The sequence below is a fragment of the Macrosteles quadrilineatus genome, unplaced genomic scaffold (assembly GCF_028750875.1).
Source record: "Macrosteles quadrilineatus isolate MER2022 unplaced genomic scaffold, UCM_ALF_1.0 Scaffold_6__1_contigs__length_79288215, whole genome shotgun sequence".
NCBI lineage: Eukaryota > Metazoa > Arthropoda > Insecta > Hemiptera > Cicadellidae > Macrosteles > Macrosteles quadrilineatus.
This window is the reverse complement of record NW_026542599.1, coordinates 42,502,764-42,523,140: the sequence shown is the minus strand read 5'-3', so window position 1 is coordinate 42,523,140 and position 20,377 is coordinate 42,502,764. Positions and strand designations below refer to the sequence as shown.

At 37.3% G+C, this 20,377-nt stretch overlaps 1 protein-coding gene across 1 annotated transcript in view; it reads right to left on the bottom strand.

The window, feature by feature from the left end:
* LOC128996741 (integrator complex subunit 4-like) overlaps positions 1-20,052 on the bottom strand; it is a 32,999-nt gene extending 12,947 nt beyond the window's left edge. The window contains exons 1-14 of the mRNA XM_054422194.1: positions 19,738-20,052; positions 18,282-18,440; positions 14,190-14,318; positions 12,879-13,025; positions 9,605-9,763; positions 8,356-8,495; positions 6,112-6,304; positions 5,660-5,834; positions 4,707-4,912; positions 3,900-4,022; positions 1,092-1,227; positions 696-829; positions 439-606; positions 42-199 (exon numbers count right to left, since the gene is read on the bottom strand). Coding sequence (XP_054278169.1) covers positions 42-199; positions 439-606; positions 696-829; positions 1,092-1,227; positions 3,900-4,022; positions 4,707-4,912; positions 5,660-5,834; positions 6,112-6,304; positions 8,356-8,495; positions 9,605-9,763; positions 12,879-13,025; positions 14,190-14,318; positions 18,282-18,440; positions 19,738-19,791 — 2,081 coding nt within the window. The 5' untranslated portion in view covers positions 19,792-20,052. The remainder of the gene's footprint in view (positions 1-41; positions 200-438; positions 607-695; positions 830-1,091; positions 1,228-3,899; positions 4,023-4,706; positions 4,913-5,659; positions 5,835-6,111; positions 6,305-8,355; positions 8,496-9,604; positions 9,764-12,878; positions 13,026-14,189; positions 14,319-18,281; positions 18,441-19,737) is intronic.
* Positions 20,053-20,377: the final 325 nt, after the last annotated feature.

The following is a 20,377-nucleotide window of genomic DNA, read 5'->3' as shown; positions in this document are numbered from 1 at the left end:
GTGTCATTTCAACAGTTATTCACTTGTTTTGCTCAACTTACTTGAAACAATGCTGCATCAGCTGTGTTATGGAGTTCCGCACAGAATTAGCCTGCAACGTGTTGGCAGCATTGGAACACCACATCTTATTGGCCAACACCTTGCTCATCAACAGCTGGCTGGTGATGTACAAAGCAGTGAACTGAGCGGCCCCTGACACCTGGGTAGTGATTTAACAATTAACTATTTTATAAGGCCTAGTAAAAAAATTATTATAAGGAGGTAAGTAGAACACAAAGGCTTAGTGAGGGATTTTTCTTGAGGAAACCTGAATGGGAAAGAGTTTACTCTGGCTACATTTCACACACCTCAACATTTCTCACATTTCATTATTACATTTTATCTAGAATGTAAAGGTGGGACAGGAAAAAAATTAAATTAGTAGTTTTCACAACTTACTGTAGGATCAATGGTGGCCAACCTGTTGAGGTCTCTCTCGGCCGCTAGCAGTAACTCCATGTGTACCCTGGAGTTAGGAGCTCCCTCTAGTCTGGACAACAACGTCGTGAGAAACTGAGGAGTAGAGGAGGGGAGAGTCTCTAGCTCCCCTGCAGGCAGCGACCCCAGCTGTGAAATAACACAAAAACGTGTGAATTTTATTTAGTTAAAAAACCACAAAATAACTAAATTGAATATGAAATATAAAGTAGTATTACCTTGAGAGGAGGGACGAGTTGAGGCATGGTGTCTCGCAAGTAGCTGTAGTGCTTCACTGTCGTCTCTTCAAACAGTTGCAACATTGTGGGACAGTGTTTGGCAGCATTGAACACCAAGATCAGGATGCAAATGTCTGTTTAGCGGTCAAGGTTTGTTAACCGAGCATGGATCGTTTATTGTCTGATATCAGTGATGAATGCACAAGCGCACATTGTGTATTAACATGCATTATTACAAGTAATTAGTCAATAAGCAACCACAAAACACGAGGAGTTTAAAATTTAAATCTGCAACTCCCAAAATCAACATGGAACAGCTTTACATCATTAAGTGGTTAAATGGCTTATTAGTTAAATCCCTTGATGATCTATTTAAAATTAGTGTTGAAAGGATACACGCTGGTTCTTCAACGTCAGGTTCTGCAGTGTCGAAGAACGGATGGATACTGAGAAGTTCTGGTACTAGAGGGAGAGTCAGTTCTGGATGTCTTGATCCCATCCGCTGCATACATTTCCACGTTGATTTTTTGTCCTACAGAAAACCACAATTATTAATCCCAAGGATTGCTTGATTGTTTAACAATGCCTAGTATTATTTATTTGAGCCGATTTCGGTAATTGATTCCTCAAAATGATCTATACTTGTGGTGATGAGGACTGTGGTCTTGTTCATTTGAGACTTATAATTCAATATCGATTACCCAACCTTGACGACTACAGTGCAATTATAAGATTTTCTGCATATTTTTTAGATGTCTTTTGCAATCGTAAAACTGTAACATAACCCACCAGGGAAACAGAAACTAAGATTTTCCAAATCAAAGGGTCCAAATATATAGTTATACTATATTTCTACTTACTTATGTATAAATTGTACATTTTAACTGTTTAAAACCAAGTTATGTTCATTATGAAACTTCACAAACCTTCCTAATACCTTTTTACAATATTTGTTTATGTTATGTCTATTGTGCATCTTAATTTAATCTAGAACTAGAATAGCTTCTGAAATTGAGAACCTAAGTCAAGATTTTAGATTTGCAATTAAGTTAAATTCTTTACTAATTTCAATGACATTTTTTTCAAACCATAACATTAAAAAAATCTAAATTTTAAAAACCTATTTTGGAGGACATACACATACAGTAAAGATATTAATGTAGCAACATGCTTGATTGGAGTTGTAATTTACAAAAAAAATCCTTAGACTTTTACCGTTTATTTTAGGTGTGCCTTTTTCACTCTGACATGATCGAGTGAAATTCATGATCAACACGAAAGCCTTGATAGAGGTTATACACTCTCAAACTGTAGTTCTATCTAATGGCCAAGGAAACAAAAACCTATGTGGCCTTAAGGTAGCTTTGGTTAATCAGTGATATTGGTTATTAAACCCATTAAAGCTCTTCTCCCAGGTAGCAACACACCGCTATTTACCGCAGTGTAGCGTATTTAGGCACAGTGTTTAGGCAGTGTGTTTAGGCGCAGTGTAGGTAGGCATTTACCGCAGGGGGCCCACGCTTGCGTGGGTACGTGGCCAGGGCGACCACGCGGACCCTAGCTCTCCCAGAGGGGAGGTAATTGCCCGGTGTTGGAACCGGCACTTCAGGTAGGCCACAAGCTATGGACGACTGGACAAGCCAGCCTCTTTGGGTTGTACCCAAAGTGAGAGTACCCAGTGACATTCCCTCCATTCAGGGTGGTGGGGTGTTCAGCTCTGCTAGTGTTGATTAAGTTCATAGATCTTTCACCTGCCTGTAGCTTGTGGTTGTGACTGAGTTCTTCGGGCTCGTCCTACCTGTTGTGTTCGACTGACATTTTGTGAGGCATATCCTCGACTTTGGAAGTAGCCTCGTCCTGGGAGGTGAAATATCTAGCCCCCAAAGGGGAGGTAAATGCTCGGTGTTGGTATCGGCATTTTCAAGTAGGCCACAGACATGGACGACTGGGCATTGGGTCCCAGTGACATTCCTTTATCCAGGATGGAGGGGTGTTTAGCTCTAGGAGAGATGGAAGTGCATCATATTCTCTAACCTACCTGTGTCTGTGGTTCTTTGGGCTTCGGCCTGCTTGTTGTGTGCGACCAGCATTCAGTGTGGCAAATCCTCGACATAGGAAGTAACCTTTCCTGGAGGTGAAAACGGGCAAGTACCCGTAGCTCACGGGGACACTCAAGGGCAACGTAACTTTCCGCAGTGTGAGGGCAACGGTTTGTAGGCACTTATACAAACCAATCCCTGTCTCTGAGCACGGACGGTATGGTTATCTTGAGTGTGGGGGGTTCTTCCCGGAACCTCAATTGAGTCAAGGGTGTCGCCACCTCTGGTGGGTAGGTTCATCCGGGTGGGTCCCACTTCTATACCTGCCTCCTTTTGGGAAACCCTGATGGCCTGGCAGTGATGTTGGGTCTGACGGGCAAACGAAGTAGATCGGGTGCTGGGTCCGAGCCCGCCAGGGGTATCTGGGGATCTATCGCTCTGGTTATCTCTGGTTTCCCAGCAACTGGGTAAGGCCTCGATCGGGTAGTGGTGTAAATGGGAGGTTGGGGTTCCCCCCGTCAGCGTGCTGACGGTCCCCTTCCTTCTGGCTATTGATGGCGGGTTTGCCTGTCAGGGATTAGATAGGTCCCGAGTGTTGCTTGCACTAAATGCGTCGGGGCGCTCCATTATGGTCCTCTAGGTCCCGACCTAGTGGAACCCAGATGGAGTGACGCTTAAACAAGCAGCCGGAATCCCTGGTTAGGATTGAGGGGCAACCCTCTTTCCGAAGGGTCTGCTTCGGCAGCCGGCGAGCCTGATGACCTTAAGTCATCCGCCCATGATGTGCTAAAGGTTGATGCGTAAGCTTCGGCCTACATCATGGGGCCCGGGTAAGTCTCACGACAGGTACCGGGTACGTAGTCAGGGGGCTTCGGCTCTCATGACAAATAATGTAATGTAATGTAATGTAATGTAATGTAAAGGTAGCAACACATGCCAGGTTATGTTTTCAGTCTCAGTTGAGTTATCCTTGCATAAATAATATACCATAACACAGAGATTTGTAAAAGTACCACTTCTTCAGTAGGCTACAGCAGATACAGTCCTATACAAGAACAATTACTGTGTGACCTCTTTACAAGGTAAGCTAGATGAACCCAGTATCCGTTTAAAAACTTCCTGTAACAGCCTTTGAGTTAAAACATGACTTAATGTACTCAGTTACCTGAGGATATTTCTTCAGATTGTCCAGCAAACTCTCCACACACATCTGTAGGCAGCCCTTGGTGGACAGTGTACAAGCTGCTAACATCCTGTGTAAGCCTTCCCTTACGTCCATCGACACATCCTGTACAACATTGTGATACAGGTTTACCGTAAGAGTTGGATTGAAATTTTGATTCACCAAGTCTGTTTTAGAAATGGTGAAATGGAGAAATACACAGTACAAGCCCTTTAGAATTACATTTACCTACCCTGTCCAAAAACATAGTAACAATTTTCCTAAAAGTAACCAAAGTTTGGGGTTTTGTTTAAACACACTATTCAGATTCCAATACATGGCGCACACATGGTTTGTAATCACATATGGTTTGTAATAGCTCAAACAGCAGATGTAGTTGCTGAATATGGAATTCAATTTTACTCTTGAATTAAGTCAATCAAATTTCATATTGTAATCATTTCTTGAGATTTGGTGGATTTGAAAGTCAACAATTGGCTCTAGCATTATATCTGTCACTTAACAAATTCTGTTAACATAAACTAAAGGTATGAGGGATTTAATCTACCAATCTAGCCAGGGCCGCTCCTATAAATAGGCAAGAGGGTTTAAGTTTGTTGGGGTCGCAAGGAAGAAAAAAAATTCCCTTCAAAGTACTGTAGGTGGAGATGGGCGCAACCTTCCCTCGTGCCCAAAACGCATCACATGCAAACCGCGGGTCCTGAGTCTGCACAATATTGCCAAATACTTTCTCATTACGACATGAACCTCCCTACTTTAAGCTAACTTCACGGTTTTGTTACAACCAACCTCAAGAGCTCCAAGGATAGTCTCCAGCTGGTCTTCTCGCAACACTGTATGTCTGGATATCTTGGTGAGACTGTCTATAGCTTTGATCCTCACATCTTCTATCTCATCATTGAACATGTCCACAAGAAAGTCCAACGCCAGGTTGGCAAACTGAGGGTTGTTGAGCGACAAGGAGCAAATTGAATCCACCGAAGCACTTCGCACCTCTGGGAATGATTAAATACATAAGATGTTAGATGGAGACAATTTTATCTAAACAATTGTAAATTTTTCTACCTATACTGTGGTGCATGGTCAAAAATAGTTGGTCCAGAAGAGAAAGGGACTCAAATAAAATTAAACTTTATGATAAGAACATTTTGGTTTACAAGCTCTATCTAGATAATATGGTACCTACCAACTAAAGAGATGTTGATACAAACAAACTAAGCTCAAGTTTGTTAAGATTGGATTTTTTGTTGAAGGTTTTGTCATTACCATGACATATCCAAGCAAAAGGAGGAAATTTTTCCTGAAAGAGTTTTGTACAATTTTTTTAATTACTCTACTCAACCACTTGACTTAGGAATAAGTTACGTTTCTAAATGTTTTAGCCCAATCCAAGATCAAGATGGATGGTGAATTAGTAAAAACTGAAATAGTTTTTTGACGTATATATAAATGTAGACCTTGTGGTTAAGGAAAACCCCATAGATTGAGGTGGGCAGGACATATAGGGAGAGGAGGAGAGCTATTGATAATCAAGAGATTTTTTTTCCATATGGGAACCTGGTTTAAAGATCACTTGACATACTAATGAGGTTTAAAAGCCTAAGTTTAAATGTAAATCGATAACTTAGCACTACACTTAAAGCAGAAAATAGGATACAGAGTCGAGTGGTAGTGATGAAAACCTATTCTACTGCGGTTCCAATGGTCAGCAGTAAAGGTAATGTAGCTCTACCAAATCTTACCTAAGAACTCATCCTCCAGCCCGTGCACAAAAGCTCCGCAAGAACCGCTAGATATAAGGTTGATCTGTTGAGCGTCTAGTAGTTCCTGTGGAGCATCGTCTGCCCATCTCTTGCCACTTGACCACTCGCCAGACGTTACGCTCTCCCATGCTCGCTCATGAGCCGACCGCTTCTTCTGTTAGTAAAAACTTTGTTTCAGTAAAGCTTTGTAAGTGCTCATGATTAAGTTTTTTATATACAGAAGATATTCCATCTTTATGGACCTGATAGCCATTTTAATACCACCTAAATAATCAAAATCTGAACAATGCACCTGACAAAGCATCCCTTGGGTGCTTCTATTCTGATAAGTTGAGCAAACATTACCAGTCGATTGTAAAATACAAAATTAGAACATACAGACAGAAAAATCATGTGACTACAACCATGATTTTAATCTGCTTATTCCTTACCCTCATGTTTGAAAACAGTTTTTTGTCAAGAGTTTGATGCAGGAACTTAGGGCTAACGAGTGTAAGATTCCCCAGCAGTTGTGCAGCTTGAGTCCGTACTCTCATGGACAAGTCGTTGACGGCGTTGCAAATCTTGCCGAACGCATCGTCGACCAGTCGTAACTCCTCTTCAGTATCTGCCAGCATTGTCGGGCTATATGACACAAAGTTTGCATGTTATTGGAATTACTGGACATGTCTCTAATGTTTAGTTTTGTTAAAGACTAGGTCATCTTTGTTAAAGATTATATATCATTATAGTGTGCAATCAAGTAAGTTGTCATTGCTATATTGAAGCAAAAGAAGACAATTTTTCCTTAAAGAGTTCTGGATAACTACTAACTAGCTTTGTTATTGATTCAGTTAAGTTTCTGAAACAACAGCTCAGGGAAAAATAACTTGTAAAGTATACTACACTGGTGAAAATTCGAGGTCCTTTGAATTGTCTATCCCTCACTGAGATAGTGAATTTATTTAAATTTAACTGTTATGGTTGCTAAAGAATAAAAAATAAACCAGTGGTGAAATTGAATGGTTTTGTGAATGCTTACAAAAATCATTACTTGTATACATTAACAGTCATAATACACACCAATTTCTTATGTAGTAGACCTTGACTATTTTCAACTAAAAAACAGATGTCTCTATAAATAACAATCATCTCCCATGTTCTGATCATACCATGTGTAGTTACGTTTGGGTGCGCTAATGTAGGCAAAATATAACTTTCATCTTATATACTAAAAAAAACTTTTGCAAAACTTATGACAGCTAGCCTGACCATACTACTAGACCGAATTACACGCGGTTGGTACCAAATGAAAGATATTTACCTGTAGATGTGCAGAGTCCCTTTATAAATTAAAATAGGCTCACAAATAAGCACGAAAAATGAATTTGAAATTTAAAAAAATTAACGTGGGACTTATGGGTTGCTATGGTGATGACGAAATAACAACAAAATATAAACAGAAAATCAAAACAAATGGAAGACATTCCAATCACATGTTTTATTTACAGTGTGGGGTGAAAATAGAGAAGTTTGCACAAAACATACTTTTGGTAGATTTTTCGACCACAGGGAGTGCTCTTGTTTCAGCTAATTTAAATTCCTTCTGCAGGTGACAAGTTCTTTTTCAAAAGGATGTTATTTTAACTAAACAGCTGATTCAAAAGTCAAAACAAACTATTTGTTTTTGTTTTTACTTTTCTTTGTTTACTTAAGCAATTAATGCAGTGAAATTTATGTAAAGGATAGGTATAGACGGTTTATTTAACAATGTCAGAACTACGTCGACATACCAAATTTTTGGTTGGTAAACCAAATGTCAATTGGTGTGGAAGGTGTCTATAAAACCGTTCAATAAGCTGCATGGTGTCAGTGTAAACCATATTCGATTCATACCATATATCAGTACTACTGTATGGCTCAGAAACTTGGGCCCTGACCAAAGAACCGAAGACCCTTTTTGGCCATTTTGCTGGGGTTGAGAATAGAGTATAGAGAAAATATATGGGGAATTTCAAGATAGAACAGAGAGATAAGAGGATTGTCTAAACACCCAAATATATGTGTGCTTTCCAGGAGTAAAAGTTTCTGATGCGGATGGACAGGCTATGCGTGAAGGAGAGAAGATGCATCAACTTTACGAATGCATTCCAAGGATTACCACCAAGGAAGTAAGACGACCACTTGGAGGACCAAGCGATGAAAGACTTCTCCACTTCATACTGGGATCAACATTAGAAGAGGCAAGGGATAGATGAGAATGGGAGACCAAAATCCTCTTAAGGTTTCCATGGCCACTGAGGTAAAAATAAGGTACGGTAAGTGATAGTATGCAATGGAAGGTGATATGAAGCTACTGTACTTTAAACCAGTGTGTGTGAATCGACCGTCAATCCCACTTCAATGCTTTTCAAATCAACACAATCGCTGTTATACTGTAAAATTATCGGATTTAAAATGCATATTGCATCGGCCTATAATCGGATGAAAGAAATAGTTGGTCACGTGATATTTGTTTACAAGATAATTTCCTAATTAAAACTGCCAGAATTTTTCTTTATGCGTCTAAACTAGGTCTAGCTGTTCTGAATTATATTCAGTTTTCAACGACTACTTGATTCCCGTACGTAGGACAGGCCAACAGCTAGTTTACATTTTAAATAAAAAAATTTAGTATTTCATCTTTTAAAACTCACTGTTCCGGATATGTGATTGCCAGCAAGTATATCAACTGAAGAGCTGACCTTCTAACTATTTCATAATCATCCTTCAAAGCTTCGCAAGTTTCCTTATAGAGTGAAGCCGGCAGTTTCAATCCTCTATTGTGAAGAACTACCTGTGAAAAGAGTAAAATGTTTGGCTTGAATTAAGTTTATTACTGTGTAGCAGAGTACATCAAATGAACTGGAGCATTAGCGGGAGTAGGATTTCAATTACTTCTTTTATGGTAGTTTAACCGAAAAGGTGTCTAAAAAATTAAAAAGTTTCAATTAGATTTATTGATCCCCTTAAACATAAATTAACCATTCCATAGCTTTAATTAGTAACAAAATTGTTTAACTATGTTCCCAAGGCTGGGCAGAGTGGATCCACTGTGAGCCAGCCTCCCTTGTCCTTATGTCACTATAACCTCCATGTAGGGGTGGAAACGATGGATCGGAACAATCATGTTTTAAAAAAAAATATTCATATCAATATAATCGGCAGAAATCGATGTTTTTATTGCAATATCATGAAGCCATAGCTCAAGATTTGGTTAACTGACATTAATTGAACGTTGTATCGAGGTCTTCAATATGTCAACATACGAAGCATACGAAGCTTTTAGAGACACAAGAAAATCACCATGTTTTAAACTTGTAACCTGGTTGTATACTCTTTATAAATCGACAACAATAGGCTATAACCTTACCTAATAAATCAATTGATAAATAATTTTTATCTATGAGATTGCCACAAATATAAATTTACAACTGTTTACAACAGCTGATTTTTTACTCCTTAGAGACTAAAAATGATTTTTGCTCCCTAGAGAGTAAAAATTCTACTTTAGACTCGCAACGCATGCATTAAAAACGGCTGTTTGCTGCAGTAAGACGAAAAACTCAATTTAGAGGCCTAAATTAGTGTTATATATGCATTGGGACGTAATCTATGCATCGTGACGTAATCAATGCATCGGAAAACCGGGATCAATTTCAATGCATCGGAAAACCGGGACCAATTTCAATGCATCGAATCAAATTGAAATTTAGATGAAATTTCGATGCATCGCACACCACTACTATTGTAACTGTAAGTTACACCATATTGTAAACTTGCAAATTGATGAATAAGGATAATTTATGACTTTGACTACCGGTACCGAAAATGATTCAGTTAGACACAATGTTTGACAACAACTACAAACACTTTGGTAAAACGACAGAAAAAAGAAATTCTCACCATGGTATTGAAAGCTGTACTCCGCACCCTTGCGTCCTGACTGAGAGTGTAGTCCCCGATGAGACGCAACGTTGTCTCCGCCTGCTGTGTGATGGGTAACAACTCTCCGAGAACATCCAACGCCTTCTGTTTCACAAGGTGACTTGTGTCGCTCAGGTACTGTGATCATAACACCCCAACGTTTATAGGCCTAATTTGTTTGAAAATAATATAGCAAAACCCCTGAGATCCGGCTAACACGGGACCAAGCCCCTGTCCGGATCACAATTGGGTCAGATAAATCATCCTATTATAAAAACAATAATTTATATCTTATAAAGATGTGTAGTCAATAAATCCCCTCGTTCGTTAGATACAAATTCCAACAGTAATTAACATTTATGACATTTATGTATTTGACTCTGTATCCTAAAAATTCCCAACTTAATCTAGCAAAATCCTTCCAAAACATTTTAAATCAACTTACTGTATTTACAGGTTTATAACAGTATTCCCGTTATCCTACAATTAGCTTAACAGTACGCTCTTCGTACCAGGGGGACGGTTAAAAGAGTTTCTACTGTACAGTTAATCAGAAATCACTGACTGTTAGTGTTAAGCTGAAGTAGATTTAAAAATAAATATTTAAGATTATTAAATATTACAATAGGCCTATGAAAGTAATCACGAAATGCTTATAAAGCAAAGGGGTCTCTTACTGGACGCTCTAGTTAGTTTAGGCATAGACGAAAATAAATAAATATAGACTGTCAGCTGTGCTGCGGTAAGCGTATATTCCGGCGCCGACCGCTAGGGGTAATGTGTAGTTACGGCGCACACCGCTGCAGCATCAAGCGCTAGCGACCGTTTCCATAACAACTTGGTAGTTGGGAGTAGTGTGGCCAACTTTGGAGGAATTCCCTGGAATTGGAGTTTACTGACTTATTTAATATTCAGCAATAAATTAATTTAAATGTCATCATTTATTGTATGTTTTTAACATATATTTGTTATACTTTCGTAGTTTCATTACATGGATTCAAAGTTATCTATACTTATTTAATACGCAAGCAGGTTTTTTGTGACAATTACTCCTCCGAAACTACTGGACCGATTGATAGGTTTTTGGTGTCATTGGAAAGAGCGTAACGTGAAGTTGTGCAGGAAACCTTCTTTTTAGGGAAATAATTAGAGAGTGAGGCCCTGGGGCCCTTTAAAGTTTCATATATCTCCATAAGGATAACATGGGAGATCATTTCTATTTACAGAAACATACGTTTGTTACTTGAAAATAGTCAAAGTCTACTAAATAATAACTGCTGTGTATTATGGCTGTTAATGTATACTACATTTCATTCAAGGATTGTGTATCTTAAAGTTTACTCATAATGGATCTCACTACTTTATTTTAATGCTGGAAATAGAAAAATTTAGTTGAGACTATAGGTTACCATGATTTAGAAAACTTTACTATAATAATGTATGTAATTAAAATCACAAATCTTTGGAATTATTAATTCATAAGAAACGAAACAGCTGATCGAGAAATCAAACAAACCATCTACTTCATGTGAATAATGTTTTTACACAAACAAAGTTTTTTTTAACCAATAACTTGATTATTTTTTACTTGTGGGTGTATTTTAAGTTTGCAGTTATGAAAGCACCAAGCCAAGTAACTTTTATCTATTTACTACATGAACTTGACAAGTTAGGTAATTAATTGTCAGTATGCCAAAGGGAAGAAGAGTGGGTCCTCGAAAACAGACGAAAACAGACAAAGGCGGAGACAACCATCTAGAAAATCCAACTGAGTTTTTAAATAAAAATAGAGTTATTTTGATTTTGAAGATACCAATTTGCCCGTCTGGAACAAACTTACCTTTTAAAATGGAAAGATGCTAATTTCTGTTATCTGCTGTTGTTGCATTTGCAGCATAAGCACTTTAATAAAAGAGCAGCACTGTTCTTAGCCAGATCAATTTCAGTCATGGAACAACTATATATAGGTATGTTGTTTTAAGTAAGGCTACATCATTTAATAGGATGAGCATATTCATTACAGAAAATTCTGGCAAGGGTAATATTCCTGAAGGTAACTTTAAGACTAAAATTGTAGTATTCATGGATGTGATTTTGTGATAAAAATATTGTTTTTTAGTGTTTATTTTTAAAAGTGTTTTCTTCAAGCAGCATTTTATGTCCCTCAAAATATGGTACATAGGTCTATTGGTTTGATATGATATCATGTTTTGCTAAATGTGTTTTACTAAATATGATACGCATACAGCTAGAAAATGGCTGGACTGCTTCCCTTCTAAGGCCTTATTATTACTGTATTTGATTTTCGACGTCGAGTCAATATATAACACAATGAATTTGTTTTCTAAATTCATATATTTTTTTGCGGGGCATTGAGCCGCACAGGTTCACTAGTTCTTTATTAATCCATAATTCTAGGAAGTGGTTTATTGGAAGGTTTTGTTTTATATTTGCCAGGTCAAAATCTAATTAACCAGGGAGTCTAGTAGTCGAGGAAAACGGGAAAGTCAGGTATTAGTATTGAATTTCAAAATGGTCTTGAAAAGTTTGGATTTAGTCTTTATTTTGTTATCAAAGTCGGGAAATTTCATGATTTTACCTCGATCGCGCTAGACAATGATCGCGTTTCCGTGACGGCGCAAGACGATGATGATGTCTACACAACCGCGGGAGATGTTCTTAAACCGCAATCGTGCTAGACGACGTTTTCGTGACCGCGGGAAAAATGATCACGTCTTTTCTACGATCGCACAAGACAATAATGTCTACACGGCAGCTGAAGATGTTCACGATTTTGCCACAATCGTGGACGACGATGACGTTTCGGGACCACGGCATTCAATGATGATGTCTACACAGCCGCGGAGGATGTTCATGATTTTGACGCGATTGCAGAAGACGATAATAGCGATATAGTAAGCATTTCGTTTGCAAGAGTGGTAGTGCTGGTAACAGCTGGCGAGTAGTCGACGATGAAACCAAATAGAATACCGATAACCGATAACGAACGGCGATTTCTTTGACAGTCTATATTTACTCTATTGTCTATGGTTTAGGCCACACATTTTTATCAGCTGAGAGAAGTTTAAAAACACTGTTTAGATATGTACAGTTTCATTCAATTAGGATTTTTTTCAGAACAATACGTGATCTTTTGTTGTAGTAGGAAATCCTAATCCTTTTTATTCAAGTACGCTACTTCAAATTCAATTTTTCATTTCTAAGAGACATATCTAAAGTACCGGTATATCACCTGTTTGGCCAAGGCGATGAGTTTGTTATGCGCTATCGTGTTGTCAGGAGTGAGTTTAACCAGTCTTAACAGTGTTGCCAACCCCTGTGCTTTCACATGATGTGAAGTTTCCTTCTTCAGCAATCCCAAAGTTTCTTCTGTTATGCTCTGAAAACAATGTTTAGGTTTATTCGTGGGTATCACTACTCATGTTTCTTAACATCTATACAGTAACACTACACTATGATTGAAATTGAATTAAATGAAATGCTTTATTTCTGTGAACAGGATATATTTAGCCTATGGAAGATGTCAATGAACTAAGACCTAGAGTAAAGTTGTAACAACACATAATTTGTTTGTTCCTGACACTCCATGCATGGAAAAGAAAAACCAAACCACACTTGCAGAACTCTAAACTTTAACTGTAATAAATTAAAAAGCATACTTACTTACAGGTTGAAAGGAAGCTATAAGAACTTGTGGATTGAGTAAAGTGGATTAGCAAGCGGACTTCTTTGACTTAACAACTAAAAGGCTCAAGGCTCACACAAAACAGTAATGTCGGGTCAGGTGATCTAATTTTATTCTGAGATAGGGTCAGGGAAAATTACAGTAAATCCATAACAAACTACACACGTGACCTGTTCAAAGTAGCAGTGTCAACTTCACCTTAAAAAACTATGAATGGCATAATGAGGGACGAGACGATGGAAACTAGAAATTGATAATCACTTACGTAAATAATTAGTTAGTCATAATACTCAGCAATGCAATCGATAACAACAGGTAAATAAAAAAATAAAATACACGGGGCATTGTTTAAAACTTCTATCAATGTCCTTAGAGTAATATTCCTAATCCAACCCAACTTTTATTAAAAACTGAGTAAGCCTAAAAAATAATTGTACCTAGATAGGCAAGAAATGTTAAAATTCAAACAACTCACAATACGGTAACAAATGTAGTAGAGAAGTGTAGGCTATAAGGTATTGGGTATATAAGTAGGCTACTACCCTGAGAATTTAATTAATGTTGACATTAATTGTTGAATTAATTAAGATTATGTAAACAGAGCGTAGCATATGATGAAGAATTTATAATAAATTCTTTGTGATAGGCTTCCGCAGTCGATTTCTGAAAGTAATCTTGGTCTTCGGGTAACAACAACGTAGATGGCAGTTCATACAAGATGTGAAGGAGTGTTAGTAAGCCTACCTTGAAAATAGCCTAATCATTACATCCGAAACATCGGCAACATACATCACTGACGTCTCAATCATTATCCAAACACCAGATTTTTCTCTTCAAGGCACAATAAAGTTTTCATACCTGGACATCAGCTCCCGGTTCACTGCCAATGTCGGCGAAAACAGATAGAATTTTGATTCTCACAAAAGATTCGGTTTGTTGCTGATAGTATTCAACGAGTTTCTTCACTGCAACAGCAACATCTTCCTCCTAGAGTACAAAAGATATACTGTCAGGTATATATAGACCTAATCTGTATCTTTCCCTTTAACTACAGTAACCTCATCATGTTCGTAAATAAATTTAACACGCATAGTTTAAAGCGTGATGAAACTGAATTGGTATAATCCATTAAGGTTGGTCAAAAAACTAATTACCCCCACCACAGCAAACCTGCAATCTATCTGAATTTCCATTTGCCTGATTACATTTTTACTAAAATGTAAATGTGTTTTACTTAAGATTGTCAGACTTATTGCCTGATTTTATAATTAATTAGATTTAACAAGTGCTTAGGTTTGCTGCTGAAGGGAAGGAAAAGTGTTTTTTGGTCAAATATTAACAGTAGGTAGGCCTATAGTATGAAATAAATAAATTTGCCAAATGTTATCAAAATATACAAATAAACAAAGATTCAAAGATTTATTTACCGTTAAATATTTACAATATACAAGCAAACAAGAAAATTTTACTTTATCTCCATAAGGCCTACCGCACATGAGATACTTTTTCTTGGCTGACTGTCTGGCTGGGGTTGGGTGGACAATCGAAAAGTCGTCAAGACTGTTTGGTCGTTGACTGTGAGTGTGCACACACCAGGACTGTTTAGTCGTCTTTTGAGTGTTAAAAAGATGTATATGATAGAAACCGCTGTCATATGTGCGTTACTGATCAGATTTTGTACATGAAAACGTAAAAGAAAATACTGGGTGCATCCAATTTATAGTGGTAGTTTATTTAATGGGCACTCTATTGAGGAGGTTGAGTTGTCATCATTTTCAAACCTGGCTCTTTTAAATCAGTTTTTCCAAAATAATAGTTTAGTACTAAACTCTGCTAAAACAAATTTCATTGAATTCAAAACTTATCAAAATAATAAAAATATGCTGTCACCTACCATCATTCTAAATGAAACTGAATTAGAGAAGGTGTATGAATCTAAATTGTTAGGATTAACTATAGACAGCAACTTGTCTTGGAACAGCCATGTCAATAATCTAGTTTCTAAATTAAACTCTGGGGTATATGCACTAAGGAGGCTCTCAAAAATTTGTTCAACAGAGACTCTGAAAATAGTGTATTTCGCCTATATTCATTCAAATATCGCCTTTGGTCTTTCATTATATGGGGCAACTTCCATTCAAAATTTGAACAAAATACTAAAAATTCAGGAACAATCAATTCAGATTATATTAAGATTAAATTATAATGAATCGGTAAAACTCTTTTTTTCTAAAATTGGTATCATGACTGTATATGCAATGTACATTTATGAAACTATAATTTCTGTGAAAAACCGTCAGGACCAACTTCATTTTGTTGGAGATACTCATAATTATAATACAAGATTCAGGAATAGAATTGGCATTGACAAACATAAACTTGGATTTTATGAAAAAAAAGCCAATGTATATGGGGTCAAAATTTTATACCTAATATGTTACCAAAAGCCATTAAATCTGAGAAAAATATTAATAAATTCAAAAATCAACTAAAAAAATATCTTATTGATTTAACATTATATTCTTTCTCCGAATTCCCATGTAAAAATGATGTGTAAAGAAAGTTTTTAGTTCTGTTTTTCTTTTCATGCATATAACTATATCTTAGCCAGATTTACCTCTTATACTCGGATTTGAGGAAATATCCGCACAAATTTGTCATGTACTCACGAATGAGTGTTGATAGTTTTTGATATTATGTCTGAATGCTCCTACAAAGACTTTTTATAATGAGGTGGCGGTGCCTCCACTTCATTAATCAGTTTATCAACTATTTTGTCTCGCAAAACATTTGCACTTGACGCAGCCACAACACAGTTGACTGTCAATGTAGCGCACACACAACAAAATTATGTCAGACTGACAGACTTTTTAGTCGTCAGTGTAAGTGTTCAAACTAGTCTCTATGCCTTTTCAATATGACACGACAGTTGAGTTGGGGAGCAGTCGGCAGGAAAATCGGTCAGCGCCAAAATGCCCCGACTGTCTGGCTTCAGTCGCCTCTGTGCACGCTCATGTTTACCACTATTGGGCCGATTTTGACTCCCGACTATGACAAAATAGTCAGTTGACAAAAAGTCTCTTGTGTGCGGTAGGCCTAAGAATAACATGGAAATTTTAAATGTAAAGTTGTTTGGCATTTACATACAGTGGAACCTCGATAAGAAGACCCTCGATAACAAGTCACCCTTGAAAACAAGTGTTATTTTCATACCGCCTTTAATTTATTTTACTCTTAATCACATGTTATGCAAACCTCAATAAGGAGTCAACCTTAATAACAATTAATTTTCAATAGGAATATTGTGTTTTAGTCTACCTGAGGAAATCATAAGTTAGCGACAACAAAATTTTGAAATTTCCATTTTGAAGGCATACTTACTAAATAATTTATTTTCTTCGAATAATTACTAAGTAAACGTTTGCCATTTCTTAAACAATTTCAGAATCCGGTTTCATATGGCTTTCCACAATATTAATAGAATTTTTGTTCACATCAACATTCAGACTGGAGTTGGAGACTATGATGCTTTTATTATTAGATGGTGCAGTAGGTTACATATTTTTTACTAGTATGCCTACTTAACAGAAACACCAATTTATTTCTTTGAAGTGCTATTTATTTAAGTAATTTTAATCACTTAATAGCAGCTTTTATCAATAAGATTGATAAATAAATAGGGAAATAGTACGGTACGGCATTCTCACCTAAAAATCACTTCTCGCGTCTATATTTACACGAATCAATGTCTTATTCCAAAATTTTTTTTCAAATCTAAGTTCATATTCGTGAAAATGTTTCACACAAAAACGAGAATTGTTATTTAAGATGTCTAATTTGACCGAAGAATAGCAGGAAGCCATTGTTTCTGACGCTGCGGATCGCTTAGAATCTTAGAACACTGTATGTATTAGGTTCATTTTTAATTGAGCTTTCGTAATTATTCTTGCATCCAGGCACAACACATCTATCTGACATGCTGTAGTAACAAGCTCAATGTCATTACTAATGATTAAGGGTAGTAGAAACGCGACTCCTCCATTCACTGTAATGGTAAGACGACCGCGCATCAAGACACGGATGCGACGTTGCCACGTTTCGCTCGCCGCGGCCTTGTATTAGAGGTGGCTGTGCCTAAACACACTTTAAATGGTAATGAGATTAAACAGTTAAGGCTGTAAAAGTACACAAAAAAAAAACATTAAAAAAAACAAAAGAGATGATAGGATACATAAACAAAACTTTTGGTAACCTGGCGAGAGGTGTGACACACAGTGACAGTATCTCTGAGTTAACGCAAGCCCTTAACCCTTTGAGTGCCAGCGTCCGGGGAACCAGACGTTTTTAAAACGAGCCAAAAGTGCCGACGTCCGGCCGACCGGACGTTTTTAGAACGAGCCAAAAGTGCCAACGTCCGGCTGACCGGACGTTTCGTAATGATCGAACAGTTGTCATAACAACCGAATGGATACTCGGATTCATTTAACCCATATATTAACATTGAGTCGAAAGTTACTAGATGCGATACATCAATTTTCGTTGGTCGAAATATCGAAAATTTGATTTTTACGAAATTTTAACCTAAAAATCGCCAGATCGCGCTCGGCATTTTTAGCGCGACCTTCAGGAAAAATCATCGGCATTTTTTGAGCGTTACTTTTATTTCTCGCCTGGCACTCTAAGGGTTAAGATCCTGACTGGATGTAAGGGGTAGTAGGGGAGAAACTTGGAAAGGAAAATCAGGTTAACTAACAAAACCTAAAATAGTTCAAATTAAGCTATAAAACAAACTTTCAGAACAAAATGAGATATAAAATCAAGTGTGTGTATTGCAATGAGCTAAAGATGAGAGTAGGCTATTATTTTAATAATAAACTTACCGGTATATTGAGAATAGAACAAGTTTTTAGCCTTAAAGTTAGAAATTTCTAAGATAATTTATGTACTCACAGGCAGATGAGGTGTGTCGGATATCCTCAAAAGCAGTTGAAATGCTTCATTGCTTGTCCTCTGTTTTTCTAGTAGTCCAATGAAAACAGAAGCAGCAGAATTATCAACCCATTTCTTTTTCACTAGCCTCAGCTTTTTGAAAGGCTTTACAGGCTGTTCCTGAAATCAATCATAGCTTACATTTTATACTTAGCATAAATTACTTCAAATTTGGAGGTTGCTGATGCTAGGCCTATTCTAAGTTCAGATAGTTTCTGGACCCAGATGCTACCCTATCATTGGGCTATCAATTGACACGTTCGCTACCGAACGTCAACTATAACTTAGTTGACACCAGTCACTGCCCTAACCTGTGGGCGAGATTTTCCTTTTTGGACCAAACTTAGCCTATTAAATTAAACCATAGACAAATAGAATAAAAATATAACTTAGACTGTCAAAGGAAGGTTCGGCTATGTACTGCTAGTACGTGCTCATGGTTCGATACGCTGCTGTCGTTGGCTCCAGCAGCAGTCTGCGCCGTAACTACACGGCACTCATAGCGGTGGACGCCATGCTAGGACTATGCTAACCACAGCACTGCTATCGGTCTATATTACGGTACCGAATGTGTAGACTTGTATTCTAATTGTTATACAAAGAAAACCTTAGGTGTACTTACTTACCTAATAAATTAATAATTCTTTCGCCATTTTGTTCACAGCAAAATTGTTTAGGCTAGCCTAGGCTTACTAAAAAAGTGGTAATTGGATAACTTAAGGGAATCAGAGTGTAAAATAAAAAAAAATTACATTAAGTAGGCCTATAAAGATTAACTTACTAGGCCTAAGTTAAAAGATATATCGAATGATCTATATAACTTATTAATAATTTTTCATTCGAATAAGTGTAGGACAGATACTAAGTGCAGCCGTAATTTTTTGTCTCATTAGACTGATGTCAACTAGGCCTAAGTTTATGCCAAAATGCATAACTAATAATGGATTGTCTCAAATGTTGTGTGTGCCTACCGGTACTTAAGCTATCGATCTGGTTAATAGTTGTATGGTAGGAGGGCTTAATTAACCCCTAACTTAATGCTGTTGCGGGTACAGTTTCTTAACTGGGCTACGCTACTATTGATTGAAACTATCGAATTGAAAATATTGATTAATAAACAATATTTTAAAATATATCTATTATAAAATTAAACTATCATAACCTAACCTAACCAACCAAACTTGCTGATGGTGAAAAAATCGCATGACGGTTTACTAATCGAATCGATAGTTTCAATCAATATCATCAATCAATTATCATAGCCCAGTTAAGAAACTGTACCCGCTGTTGCTGTGGTTTCCACATGGGTAAGTTACCTAATTTTTTCCCGGGCTGCACTACAAATGGGCCTAGGCAAAATTTTAAATTAAGTCAGGAGTAGCCTAGGCCTAGCCTAACTGTATGCAACTTAACTTACTTGAATGACTTGACTGTATTCAGCTAAAGCTCGTTTCTTAAGAACAGCAGCCATAGCGTACGGTACTAATGATTTTCTTTCAGTTCACAAAACACAATAATTTTAATAAACACTATAAGTTAGCCTTCCCCAAACCCTAACAATATCAAGGTCTCATAACTTGTAGGCCTAGTGGTTTTTGGAACACAGATTATTGCAAGAAAGAATGCACTAAAATTAATTGAAGATTAACCAAAAATCAACCTTTAATCAATAAAAAATCAAATCATAATGTATAGATCAAACACTATTTAAAATAAAAATACGGATATAGTTTTCGAGAGAAAAATTTTTGTTTAGGTTAGGTTAGTTTGACACTTCTCAAACTGACAATCCGATCCGACTAATCCGAGTCGGTTCGGTTCAGTGTTTATTAGTCTATTTCGAATCGAATTGGAGTAAGTTAAGGTAAGTCGACGAGTCTGCGGTTGGAACCTTGGAACGGGGCGATGTCTACTTGTACCTGCGTCTAGTTGTACCTGCTGCATTTTGGTGACAGGCGTCTAGTTGTACCCCGTCCAAAGCTGTAGGGACAACTTGACGATGGTGCGGACGTCTAGTTGTACCTACGTCTAGTTGTCTCTACGTCTAGTTGTACCTC